This window comes from Carcharodon carcharias, chromosome 11, assembly GCF_017639515.1.
Source record: "Carcharodon carcharias isolate sCarCar2 chromosome 11, sCarCar2.pri, whole genome shotgun sequence".
Taxonomy (NCBI): domain Eukaryota; kingdom Metazoa; phylum Chordata; class Chondrichthyes; order Lamniformes; family Lamnidae; genus Carcharodon; species Carcharodon carcharias.
Genome location: NC_054477.1, coordinates 46,428,223 through 46,442,866, shown reverse-complemented (window position 1 = coordinate 46,442,866; position 14,644 = coordinate 46,428,223). Strand labels below are relative to the sequence as shown.

Below are 14,644 nucleotides of genomic sequence, written 5' to 3'. Positions count from 1 at the left end.
CAAAATGACTGGATAATGATATGAATCAATTAAACAGATACTATTCTTCAGCAATATTTTACCTCGCACTAATGACATCAAATCCTAATTGTATGTTGAGTACATAGAATAAAGATTTTTTTTTCCTTTTGATGATAGAGGGTTGATTCAAAACCATTTTGAAGTTCCTGTCCACTGGATATTCCTGGAATATCTTTACCAGTTTAATAAACACTGTATCTGAATAATGCACACATTACTTATTAAACACAAAAAAGTGTTAAAGAAATTAAAATGCCATTAAAAAAGCTCTTTATTATTTACAGTATGTAAGTCAGCAACAGCAGGTAAAGGTACCAAAACAATCCATTTGTTACAGATAAGAAATAGTAGGATACATGTTTCATAAATGATAAAACATTGACCAAAATAATTTCAAATAAAATCATGCAATCAAAAATTAATGCTTTTTTAACCCCAAAAGCAAACTGCTCGCGCCAATAACTTACTGTAAGGAAAAACAAAACCACAAATGTATACTTCAGATTAACTTATTTTTACATAAATACAAATTCTTAACCACATAACTATGTACAGTAGACCATCCCATTTCTTTTTGTACTGACAACACTAGGCTATTTACATGACATCACTAAACATTCAATGTAATTTGAAAATACAATTGTTCGTGTTTATTTCATCTTGGTATGTGGCAAGCTTTTTTGAAAAATAAAGACCTTCTTTGGCTCTTGGCAAATGCCAAGCTTACATGTAGATGAAACATGGCAAATAAACAAATGTTGAAAACTCTTACTGCCATCCTGTCAAAATATATGTGACAATTTAGTCATTGACATTTATTATACTGCAACATCCTGTAAACTTAACTCACATTTCCTTTTTGTTGAAACAGCAAAGTATTAGTATATTATGTTAGGTTATGTGAATTATGTATCGTCCCAAAATTATTATACACCAATGTTTCTTCAACATCCATCACTAATACTCCAACAAACATGTATGCACAGTGATTTCAGGTAAACAGCCTGATACAGCTATACTTGGTGCTGAAATTATTCACAAGTCATTTTAAAAGAAATGACATCTTAAAAATACATCTGGTCAAACCTTTATGGTCAATGAATAGCTACTGTATTACTATGTTGCAACAGCCAAGTTAGATTGCTAGCAAGGTATTTTCTGATGTGCCATCTATGTAATTATCTTGTACCTCTTATGCATATAGCACAGGAGAGCATTGCCTGAGACAGCCAAGGCTTTTGTAAATAATATGATTTTAGTTCTACCCCACTCTGGCTCCAAGTCAGCCAAAGTATGCTGCAGTTAACCTAAAACATAACATAAGAAACAGGAGCAGGACTAAGCCATTTGACCCTTTAGTCCTGCTCCACCATTCAGTAAGATCATGGCTGATCTGACTGTGGCCTTAACTCCACTTTCCTGCCACCCCCATAACCCTCAACTCCCTTGTCAATCAAAAATCTGAATATATACAAGGCTGTTAGACAATGACCCAGCCTCCACTGCTCAATGGGAAGAGAATACCAAAGACCAATGGCCCTCAGAAGAAATTCCTCCTCATCTCCATCTTAAATGGGAGACCCCTCACTTTGAAACCGTGTTCCCTAGTTCTTGATTCCCTCACGACAGGAAACATCCTCTTAGTGTCTAACCCGTCAAGCCCCGCCAGAGTTTAGCCCCAATCCTGCTCAAGCGTGCATCAAAAAATAAACTTCTAATCCCAGAAAGCTACCTTTACCACATCATTTTAATGGACCTAATGCAACACCAATGGAGGTAAGCCATTTAGAAACGGCTTACGCTTTGAAATGAGGAAGGAGGGTAAGCTGTTAATTCAGGTTTGCGCGGAATAGATTTAAGAAACAAGGCCCACTGTCAGTGGATCTACTATGTTTGTACCTTTGCGAAGTGGATGCCCAGGTAAATGAAGCAGGATGGGTCATGATCTCACTCCCACCTCATTCACATGGGATTACTAACACGCTTCCACCCTCCTCCAGAAATAATCCACGGCACCCCAGGAATGAGAAGGGGACTGAAACCCCATACAGATCCTGACCCCTTTATCACTTCTACATTTGGGAAATAAACAGAGTCCGAAACAGGTAAATTGGCTCCTTGCAGTCTTTTCGATAGACAAAGGTCCTGTTTTCATCTTCCAAGTAATTATTGTTTTAATTGAACCATTTTAGGGGAGAAACTAGGCTCTAGAGATTGTATCTTGGGAAATCACAGGTCCACAAATTCTATAATTTCTCCCCATTCATTTTTTAATGATGGATAATGACAATGCCCGCGATTTTCCAAGAAGCACTGCCTCTGAGAACCAGGCAAAATGTGCTACTTTATATACCTTACATGTATTAAAAAGCCACCATGACTCATCTCAAGAAATAAGCCATGTCCTCACTGAAAAACAACAGCCACTTTCTTACCTGCTCCAATTATGTTCATACAAGCAAATCTGAGTCCAAGGCTCCTTAGGTTATATCTGGGGAGGTGTCTCTCTAGTTTTAATAGCTTCTGAATAAATAGCCATAAAAGTTTGACCGTGTTATATTTTGTGCTACTCAAATACTTTTTAAGGCTGAAGGCATAGCACAGCAGTAGCCAATTGCACATCTTCTAAATATTCTACTCCAAATGTAGAATTAAGCACCAAGCAAAGCACTCCACCTACAGCTACTCAAATAAAAATTAGGGTGTATTGTTAAATAACATTTTTAGATCATCGGTTTTCCTTTTCTCCCCCCTCACTAGTGATTCATCAACAATCATTTTCCCCCATTTAATTCACTTCCTGTGGCAATTCCTGGAATCCTGACAGGAACACGTGTGAAAACTTGCTGCCACTGATTATTCCATTACTGCAATATTTATCAATGTGGCAAATTGGAAAACCAAATAAAACAAAAGTAACAGATAGGCGCGGTTCAGGTTATTTTATTGTGGCTCAAGTTCTCCTGATCCAGCACCACTTCTAATGGGATGATGAAAGCAGGCAATTTGCAATAATGGTGTTTTATAACTATACCATTATTGATTAAAGATTGTAATTCTGAAAACCCATATCTAAATTTGCTCCTCGAAAATGACAGAACTGCACATAAACACCAAATTCATTTTATCCAATGCATTACACTGATTTGCTGTGTTTCTATATGTGTTTTCTCATTTTAGAATAAGAAATTCTAACCAGGGTCTGTTATAAGAAGAGTACCATCGTTTTCCAAGTGAACAATGAAGGGTAATTTCAATGATCCTGTGCTCCCAATGGAGGCCAAGCTCTAAGCCTAAGGGGGTCCCATGTCAGAGAATCGGTGTTAAAGTTGTAGCCATATCTCCCTTTGAGGGCAGGACCCGCTGAAAATACAGGATTGCTGTGAATTGACCTTGAAGTGTAACTCTATTTCACTTTTGACATTCTATGATTGCTTCCTTAGCAGTCCTATTCTGTAAACTACCATATCCCACAGGGATCAGTGTGTCTGTACCACTGCCCAAAACAAAAACAAGCATCTACATTAAAATTTCCACAAATTATAAATGCAGTAATCAAATTAATTATTATACATGTGCTGCTAGCTGTCAGCATTCTCATTGCATAAATTATGTAGAACTCACATCTACCATCAACTTTATATTTAAGCCAAAATAGAAATGCTAGGGTCAACTTTGTGCACGTGCACTACTGACAGAGTGTCATGCCTGCTGGAAATAGATTGAAGATCCCAGTGCTGCTTCCCTTGATTTTCCGATAGGCTGACCCCAGCCAGCAAGACTCCCCAGCCAGCAGCAACCAATCATGAAGTTGACCCTCTTAACCCACCTTCTTCACGCATGCAATCCCACATTTTATATTTTTAGGATAGATGTGCCATCTTTCCAATAATATGCATTTATCTGGTTATCAAGATCCACCTGATAGCCATGGGTATCCTCTATATTTATTTATCTTTCAAGAATTAATCATACATCCAAATCATCTTTGTTACAATGCTTATTAGTTGACACAAGAAATTCAGCTCAAAACTAAAAGCTGACCTGTGGAACATTCATATGGAGTGTATTTTCCTCTTACAAGGGATTCGCTCACTACTTTTATGACCCTCTGATGCCATTCACCATTTCATGACCAGAAACCAAAGGTTTGCAAGAGTAACTGAGCAAACATGTCCCTGCTTGATTTGCTCTAGCTATTACTTGTCAAAGTGCTTAGAGAAAATCGCAGTCTAAAGCTGAATCTGATGGCTGCATTGCATCAAACACTGGTGTGTGGCACCATTTATGCAGTCACATACAGCTTTAGGTTTTAATTTTTAATAAGTATTTCAAAACATATCTTGGCTGAAGATATGAATAGCAAATATTATGCTTCCTGATTATACAACAGCAATATAAAATACACCAATGAACCATCACAACAGTTCATTTAATGAATCACTGAAGTATGATGAGAAAGGTAGCTAGGGGTAAACAGGTAATTTTCCAGATTTGCAGAGTGTATCTTTGCCAGCTTTTTGCTACAGCAATCCAAAACTATTACCACTGACCTGCTCTCCCCAGATAGCAGTGTCTTCTTTTGCTTCAAATGTGTATCCAGTTATCCATTAGAATGTGCAATGTCTACACCGAGTACTCCCTACTAGCAAAGCACTGCATGCTCCAATAACCCTCTGAATAAATAAATTTCTCAACCGCTCAGACCACCACAATTTTAAAGTGATAAACCTCATGTTGTTGACTTATCCAGGGGAAATGGTCATATTCACTATCACAACCCTTTGTGCTTTTAAAACCTCTAATAACTTTCGTCCTAACCTTCTCTGTTCTAGTGGAAACAGTCCTGGCTTCTCAGTTCTTTCAATTATAATTTCCCATCACGTGTAATCCGAGTGAATCCACACTATATTGTTTTTACAGCTTTAATGTTCTATAATATGGTGCACAAACTGTACATTGCTGTAACTATGGCCTCACCACTGCCTTGTTTAAATTCATAGGCTGGATTTTATCAGTGGCGAGGGAGGCCAGGTGAAACCTAGCAGACTGGTGGCCAGGCAAGGGGGAGGGGTGTTGCCTCCTTTTTGGGCCCTGTGCACCAATCAGAGGCCCCCCCCACAAGAAAATTCTCAGCTCCCACCTTAATGTACCTAGCCCCCAACCCCGCACTGGGGCCTGCCAGCCTGGCCACAGTGAGATCCCAGACTTAACTAAGTTTCTTCCATCGCTGCATATCCCCTTCTTGGGTTTCCAGCCTTCTAGCCTGCAGCTCTCAGCCGTGGGACTTCGATTCAGATGGGGCTGGAAGTCCTGCCTCAAGCCAACTGATGGCCAAGTCAGTAGGCAGGGTCGTCTGCTCCTAGTGTAAAATTCAGCCCATAATTGAAGTGCTATATATACCCCTATTTATAAAAAAAAAAGTGCTGTTGAAATTTTTTTTATAAAATGATCTCACACAGTCCCCATTCTCTGTAATCCTTCTCCAGCCCTACAAACAATCCCACCCAAACTGGCTCAAGTTTTGTACATCCTCCCCATTCTTTGCCCAACTTTCAGCCACCTGGACCCCATTCTCTGGAATTACCTCTTTAAACCCTTCAGCCTCTTTACCACCTTCAGGACCCTTAAAAATCACCTCTTTGACAAGGCTTTGACCATCCTCATAATATCTCCTGTGAAATGCTGTGGGAGTGTTTTCTACATTGAAATGCTACTTAAATGCAATTCACATAATCTACCTAAAATCAAGATTATGTCATTGTCTATTTGGCAACAGTAAATAATCAATGACTTAATAAAGTTCAGTTTGTTCCTTAGTCATTTTACAATAAAGGAAAATTGTCAAAGATTTAGCAATTCTATTCTGTAGGATTGAGCTCGTGTCAAACTTTACTTTCACAATTGTTGAGGCCATGGGACTGGGAAAAATGCACATGTGTAGCTATAAATTCTTCTCTTTCATCATGCTCACAATCATCCCCTTGTAAGACACCCCCACCCCCACCACCACCACCACGTGTAGGAACTGAAGCTTAGTGGTCATTATACTTGCAGCCAGCAAGCCCAGAGGTCATGTGTTCAAATCCCACAAGTGGAAAGTTGAAATCAATAAATTGTGTCATTTACAGTCCACCAACAGATATAAGCAGCATGAAAATGGTTATAACGTCTTTCAGAGAAGGGAACCTGCTATCCTCAAGCGTGACTCCCATACTATGGGATGGCTTTAATTGTCTGTAATAGTTGCCATTGCTCAACAATAAGATGCATCAACCATAGCTGCAGACATGATACCAGGTGTAGTTCAAGTGTACTATTGCTTTACGTGATTTATGAGTAATATATATTTTATAATATTCACAATGTTCGTCCCAATACAAAGAAAATTGTTCTTCTTGCAATTCCCAGAGGCATGTAGCATACAAAATCTCAGGATTTTGCTACCAAAAACTCCCTCTTTCTAACTCAGCATGTAGCTTGACTTCTCAAAATCAATTGACCGTGCAGAATGATCTCTATGGTCTTTGTGAGACTTTTGCAAAAGACTAAATGATGTGGTTATTAATACTATAAATTTTTAGGGTATTAATTTAAAAAGTTTCATACCAAATTTTGCTGTTTCCGCTGCACAGGTGTTGATAAAATTACACTACTTGTTCTGCTAAAGTCTTAACAAAGATTGCTGCAACTCAAGTTGATATTAGCATATAGTGTAAACTGTTACTCAGTACATTCATTGCTGGTTCCTTCCAGAGTCCAAATATCTCAACTGAGCAAATTAATATCAATATGCATTCCAGTCCAGTAACTGACTGAGGTCCTGCCACAATAACATGTTGTGAAGAAATATATTTTTAAGAGGGGCATGTGTTCTTCTCATTATTGGAACTCTATACTGCTCTCATTACAGATGAAAATCACCTCCTAGAATATCTATTATTTCAGTAAAACACAGTGGCCTAGGTTTTCTCACTGTATTGCTAACAGTAATTAAAAGTTTAGCTGGCATTTCTGATATCATGGATGGTTGATTAAATATTGTTAATGTAGTTCCTTGCACAAATATGTTTTTTTAAACAGTGCAAATCCACCACACAGCTATCTTGACAAGGGAAGTATGCCTCTGCTGTCTGAGATATTTGATCGCCATATCAGCAGTATGTACAATTCCATTCCTCATTCTCTGTATCTAAGCTGTTCCAGCTGATCCATGGTCAGCCTTGGGGTGCTTAGTGCTTAAGAAAGCATGGAACAAGGCCACTCAACATAAAGCCTGTGCTTTGTGTAGAATCAATAGCCATATCTTGGCCTCTACCCAATTCACATTAACTCATATGAAAAACTCTTCCAGGCTTTTACTACTTTCCAAATGCAAATCAAACAAAAACTCCAGAATCTCACCTAATTTGAGATAATAAATAACCGGCCATTCATAGCTGGATCCGATATTCATCCAGCTGTTTTTAAAGGTGCTGGCAATGTCAGCATTAACAGCTTTTGCTAAAATCTATTTGACAGGTTTGCTGTCCTATGGAGGGGAAACATGTACTTGTTTGTGGAAGATTCAAGGCTTGGATTCCTTCTCCACTTTTAACCAAAGGCAAAACATTGTTTCCTTTCTAAAGCTATTAAGATTTACGACCACAAGTAATTGGTACAATTACACATTGTAAAAGAACATTGATGAGATCAACGTAACAATATAAATTTTGCTCCTGCGGAAGTATATTTAAAGGCAATCAGGTGTGAAATTCCCCATCTGAAACAGAAGGTGAATATGGACTACAGAAATCAGACCAACCATTGAGGTGATAAATTAAATCAGAGTGCTTAGCAAAAGCTGCTTAATCAGCAAAATAACTATCTGAATTATTTTTAATTACTGAATGTGTTTGATAGATTCCTTTCTTGCTTTGATAATAAAATTTAAAGATTGTAAAGAAATTGACTCTTAAAATAGTTAAAAGAAATAATCTGCAATTGAAGCCAATTGGTATGAAGTTAAAATGTTCACTTCCAGACGCTCAGTGTCCTGCACTGTTAGAACTGCAGCTAAAGGAAGGCAATGAAAGGTACGGAGATTCTAATGCCCAAATAAAAATAGATAGTATTGTACTAGCTAACAAAATTATTTTACAAGTGCTCACTTGACCAGGAAAATATTTTGAAAAAATATATATCCACCTACATTTTCTGTGTAGACGATCACAAGCTGAAAGTTTAGCATTTCTGCAATTCTCATAGTTAAAACCCAATAAATACCTCAAATCTGACTATCCTGGAATCCATTCTAAACATTTTATTTGAACCAGCTATTATTTGTATGTGGGCGTAATCAATGCTGCCATTGTTTAGGAGGGTGCAAAAATACAAGAAAATGAAATCACATAGTAGCAGCGTTGGCCTTCAAGCACACAAATGCTCAGCAAAACAACTTAATTAAAACCCTCACCAGTGTGTGTGTGTGGGAAAAGACGACTTACTCCATGTAATGCAAGCAGCATTCGTTCAGCTGTGCTCCTTTATCAAGTGTCCAAGATACATACTGGGTGCGTGTTTGGAAGAAGCTGAACCTCTATTGGTTTAAACATCATCCTCTCCATTCCTGCTTTCTGCAACACATTCCGTTGTATTCTGCAGGAAAGCTTCCTTCTCTGGAGTTACTGCTTCACCATTTGACGTACCTACCGTGTCCTTAAAAACCCTTACAGTTCTGTCAGCTGGAAAACTGGAAGAATTAGACTCCGAGCTGTTCCGCATTCCATAAGCAAAGTAAATAATGCATCCTGTCAGAAAAAGGGAACAAAGGATTCTTACTCAAAAATTGATTCACTTTGAAAACTGAAGTAATACATCATAAATGACATTCCCCATATGATAAGTTAAAAAAAAGTTGAACAGTCCTTTTATCCAAGCAAATTCCTTATTTACTTAAGCACAATTATAATTAGGAGATTAAAGAATGCCATCAAATTTGACAATTTTTGGTAACTGATTCTGACCTAGATCTCTTACTAGATGGAATAGTGCTTCAAGCTGCAGTCTGCAATGAATTACACTCAAACTATTGTTCCTCAAGTCTAATTTGGTATTAATCTGAAATTCATTTTCCCCAATGAAGGATAACTGGTAAATCTTCAAGGCTTGCAAGGACTTGCAGCAGATTCTGAATTTTTCTTGGAATTGCTAAGTACATATTTTTGCCTTGAGCCAATTGGATTCAATTTAATCTGGCAACATTCTGTTGCAGATTTTTTTCAGTTTTACAGCTAGCTTTTAAGGGTGAATTTAGAACACAAATAGTCTTAGTGCAAATAATTTATAAATTCTATAGGTGTTTGACAGTTTTAGTTGTACTAAATGTGGGCTTTGCTACCATACAGAATGGTTGAGATGAATAGCAGAGATGCTTTTCAAGGGAAGCTAGATGAGCACATGATGGAGCAATGAATAGGGGCCTCAGCTAATTACAATCTATATTAATGACTTAGATAAAGGGACAGAGTAACGTATCTGAGTTTTCTGACTATACAAAATCAGGTGAAAATTTAAGCTGTGGGGAGGACACAAAGAGGCTGCAGAGAGGTTTGGACAGGTTAAGTGAATGGGCAACAAGGAGGCAGATGGATTGTAATGTAGAGAAATGTGAGGTTATTCACTTTGGTTGTAAGAATAGAAAAGCAGAATTTTTTTTTAAAAGGCATGAAACTTTTAAATGTTGATCTTCAGAGAGACTTGGGTGTACTTGTGCAAGGAACATGAAAAGTTGTTATGCAGGTACAGCAAGCAATTAGGAAAGCAAATGGCATATTGGTCTTTATTGCAAGGGGACTGGAGTACAAGAATAAAGAAGTCTTGCTACAATTGAATGGGGCTTTGGTGAAGGCACACCTAGAATACTGTGTGCAATATTTAAGGAAAGGTATTACTTGCATTGGAGGCAGTACAGCAAAAGTTCACTAGATTGGTCCCCAAGATGAAAGGCTGATTAAATTGGGTCTATATTCTCTGGAGTTTAGAAGTATGGGAGATGATCTTACTGAAACATTCAAGATTATGAAGAAGCTTGACAGGGTAGATACTGAGAGGTTATTTCCCCTGGTTGGGGAGCCTATTAACAGGGAACAGCATTTCAGAATAAAGGGCTGATCATTTAGACTGAAACAGTCATTTGGTAGTACAGAACATGACTATTGGTGAAAAAAGAGACACGGCAAAGCTTTTTGTCTTGCACTCATAAGGACACTTCACAAGAATCCCAATATAAGGGGAAAACTACAATTTATACTCTATGTGAAGAGTGTGTTGATTGGTTGGCAAGTAGACTCTGATTTGGTAGATGCATTGCCATGGAGAATGCACCAGTGATGGTGACTGACAGTTAACTGCCAACCATTGAAACTTAAACCAGGCAGCTTGACTCTGATTGATCAAGGCATGGCTGTCATTTATTTTGTTTAGCTGAAACAGGCACAATGCATGTACATGTTCCGTCAGCAAAGAACATGGTCCTGTGTATTAATATATGTAGCTTCCAGTACATGCAAATACATCATACTGCAAGCCTGACTAACAATCTTAAATTGGTTGTCAGCATAATTTTTAGCACAGAGGATTATTTAGCAAATGTTGTTCCATCGCAGAATCACATCTAATGTTGGACACTAGGCGGGATTTTCTGCACACAACCACCGCCGGGATCGTCCGGTCCCACCACAAGTCAACGGACTTCTGGCTGGGGCGCTGCCTCGCCCGTGGTGGGTCATGCCCGCGATGGGGCCGGACAATCCCAGCCACTGTGTATTGCATTTAGACCGAGTGAAGAAATTTCTCCTCATTTCAAAGGGTTCTGAACCCTTGGAATTCTCTATCCTAGAGGGTTGTGAACGCGCCTTCGTTGAATATATTTACAGCCGAGATAGACAGATTTCTGGTCTTTCAGGGAATAAAGGGATTATAGGGAGAGGCTGAGAAAGTGGAGTTGAAGCCCAAAATCAACCATGATCATAGCAAATGGCAGAGCAGGCTCAACAGGCCATGTGATCTTCCCCTGCTCCTTTTTCCTATTTCCTAACAAATAGGAGGATATGTTGATCTGGCTAGATGAAATGGGATGGGAAGAGGCTCATATGTAGTAGCATAACCTGCTTCTGTGCTGTAAATTCTATCGCTATAGTGCTATTATGACTGATGAAACCATCATCTTTGGTGCAATTACACTCGAAAGAAGAAAGTTCTTGGTACTTTATTCGTAGAACTATCTAGAATATAGCATCCTACACTGGAGCTGTGATTTCTGCTGTGCTGATCTGGCTAAAGACCGGGGAATAATACTGGGGGCGGGGGCACTTAGAAATTAGGATTACATTTAAAAAGCTAAGAATGGATGGATTATGGAACAGCACCAGGAAATAGGGCAGTGTTTGAAACGCACTGAGTTGGCTATCAATTAGCTGCAATGGATGGCTCACAGACTTTGTGTAACCTGTAAAACATGTATGCAAATACAAGGCCTGGCAGAGGCTTCCTAAGGCAAGCAGTCCCTTTTACTGTTCTTAGACAGGTGCGGTGGTACTTTTAGGCTTTTAATATATCTGCTGGTAGATGATGATAAAATGTTTCCCCTACAATTATTTCTTAATTGCAAGGCACCCAAAAAATAGTACAAAATGCAAATGAGCTTCTGACACCTGGGAGAAATGCAGCAGAGGGAGAAAAAATATTGTGTACCCATGGGTAGAAACCTCCGAAACAGCTCATGTAGCACATGGAAAAGATAGTAGCACCAAAATGTAACCTTTCTCAACCCCAGAAACGTAGGCAAGTGCCAAAAAAATTCTCCCACCCCCCCACCTTTAACCAGCTTATACTTCACCCCTTTCTTATTTTACTTAGTTCTGTTGAAGGGTCATGAGGACTTGAAATGTCAACTGTGCTCTTCTCTGCCGATGCTGCCAGAACTGCTGAGTTTTTCCAGGTATTTCTGTTTTTGTTTGGGATTTCCAGCATCCGCAGTTCTTTGCTTTTATCTCTGTTTAATTGACTGCCACTTCTCTTCAAGAAATGCCTATCTTGAAGAAGTTTTGCTCTACTCTCTGTCAGGATTTTCGTATCTCTCTTTTGCCTTGTTCACCTTCATTGCTTTCCATTTCTCTCCTGGTGTTTGACAAGGTGTTTACTAAAACCCACTTTCACAGCCAGATTTCTTTTCTCAGTGACTGTCTCCTTGTCCGACTTAGCTCACGAGGATTTCAACTGAAATTCCATCCCTCATGTTTCGAACCCACCCAGGGTTACAGGTATCTCCGGGACATACACCGTTCCTCGGACTGCTGTTCCCTTCGCTTTCTGAGATCCACACTCAGTGCCACGTGCCGCCATATGAACTCATTCGACCTCTCTCTCCAGCAGCACCGACGCACACTTTTTCAAAGTTGCGCATGCCCTCAGTTTCATTTTATTCTTCGTCTCATCCGACGCCTCAACAAGAAACTTTTTCTCTTTCTCTCAAATGCTAAGGAACGCAAGCTCCTACAACTCATTGACACCAACAGCCATCCAGGACCCTCCACCCCTGCCTATCCCTCTGTCCCCATCCTGTCTTCCAATCCCAGCCCTGGCTGTGTATTCATGATACCCCCTGACCTTCCCCTCTCCAACGCTGAACGTTCAGTGTCAGCAAAGGACTGTTTCATACCCTTACCCCCTCACCTCAATGAATTTCGGGCTCGGCGCGATGCTGAACTCTTCTTCCGCCGCCTTCGTCTCGGTGGTCACTTCTTTGGGCAGGAGTCCTCTCCCCATTCAACGGATCCTTTTACCCACCTCCAATATTCTCCCTCCACCTGGATCCCTCCCTCTGGATTCTTACCTTCTCTTGATCTTTTCATTGAGAACTGTCGGCGTGACAGTCGTCTCAATTTCTCTGCTCCTCTCACCCATTCTAACCTGTCTCTCTCTGAACTTGCCGCCCTCCGTTCTCTCAGGTCCAACCCTAACATTGTCATCAAACCCGCTGACAAGGGTGGTGCTGTTGTTGTCTGGCGCACTGACCTCTACCTTGCGGAGGCTGAGCGTCAACTCACAGACACTTCCTCCTACGTCCCCCTGGACAATGACCCCACCACTGAACATCAAGCCATTGTTTCCAGGACTGTCACTGACCTCATCTCCTCTGGAGATCTTCCTTCCACAGCTTCCAACCTGATTGTCTCCCAACCTCGGACGGCCCGCTTCTACCTCCTACACAAAATCCACAAACAGGACTGTCCAAGCAGACCGATTGTGTCAGCCTGTTCCTGACCCACGGAACTCATTTCTCGTTATCTTCTCTCTCCCCTTGTCCATCCCTTCCCACCTACATCCGTGATTCCTCTGACACCTTATGTTACATCAACAATTTCCAGTTCCCTGGCCCCAACCGCCTCCACTTCACCATGGACGTCCAATCCCTCTACACCTCCATCCCCCACCAAGATGGTCTGATGGCTCTCTGCTTCTTCCTCGAACAGAGGCCCGAACAATCCCCATCCACCACTACTCTCCTCCGTCTGGCTGAACTTGTTCTCACGCTGAACAATTTAACCCCCTTCACTGTCTCCTTAATCCCAAGGGGTCACATTCACCTATCCTTAGCTTGTGCTTTTCTTTTCTGCAGATGTGTCACAGCAACAAGGGGTAGCATCAGAAGGGAAGAAAGCTCTCAGAGGACAATGAAGATTTGGATAATTATGTTGAGGGCAAGGCAACTTAGGACTCCCAAGTTTCTGTTCCAACATCTTCTATATTAACCCAAGCCACCTTTCTCACTGCCGCTCCAACTAAAACAATAGAACAATTAATTGGGTTGAAATATGAGCAGCATCAGTTTGGATCAACGATAGCATCCTCTACTGAGTCAGGTCACAGGTACAAGCTTTGCTCCTGGACTTGATGGTACTACTCAAAGAAGAGCAGAGCTGGAGTCCCAGCCAACATTTATCCCTGAATGAATGCCCCAAAACAGATCAACCAGCTATTTATCTTACTGCCCTTTACAGGACTTTGCTCTGCTTAATTTAGTTGCAAAGTAACAATGACGACACTCCAATCAAATAATTGGCAGTGAAGTGCTCTCAGATAGACTGGGGATCTGAAAGGTAATCCATAAACATAAATAGCTTGTTTCTCACCTATCGCCATCCAGATAGCAAAGCGGATCCAAGTACCTCTATCGAGCTGCATCATTAGGTACATATTCACAAGGATGCTAACGATAGGTAAACAGGGCAAGAGAGGTACCTGAAAATCAGGACAATGAAATATATTAATAAGTGTAAAGCTTAAATCAAAATACTCATGCAAACTTAAACAACAAAGAAAAAAATCAGGGTGCTTACCTTAAATGACAGTTTTGTTTTACTTTCTGGCTGCCTCCAGATTATAGCGGTGAAAGTTGCACACAAAAGGACCAATAGAATAAGTAAGCATATGCACCACGCTCTCCCCTCCAACAAAGGATCTTTTGCATGGACAGCCAGCAGACAAAAGATTAGGATAAAAACTCCTGCAACAGGAAGCATAGTGCGTTACTACTGCCACAACTGGGTTGCCCGAGTGAAACTTGCTTAAAGCGTCTTTG

General features: G+C 40.2%; 1 protein-coding gene across 6 annotated transcripts in view; it reads right to left on the bottom strand.

Moving 5' to 3' along the window:
• Positions 1-274: 274 nt before the first annotated feature.
• LOC121284086 (high affinity cationic amino acid transporter 1-like) overlaps positions 275-14,644 on the bottom strand; it is a 109,874-nt gene continuing 95,504 nt past the window's right edge. For all 6 annotated transcript variants that reach the window (XM_041199144.1, XM_041199145.1, XM_041199143.1 and 3 more), the window contains 3 exons: positions 14,403-14,569; positions 14,196-14,304; positions 275-8,810 (listed from right to left, as the gene is read on the bottom strand). In XM_041199144.1, the coding sequence (XP_041055078.1) occupies positions 8,608-8,810; positions 14,196-14,304; positions 14,403-14,569 (479 nt within the window). In that variant the 3' untranslated portion in view covers positions 275-8,607. The remainder of the gene's footprint in view (positions 8,811-14,195; positions 14,305-14,402; positions 14,570-14,644) is intronic.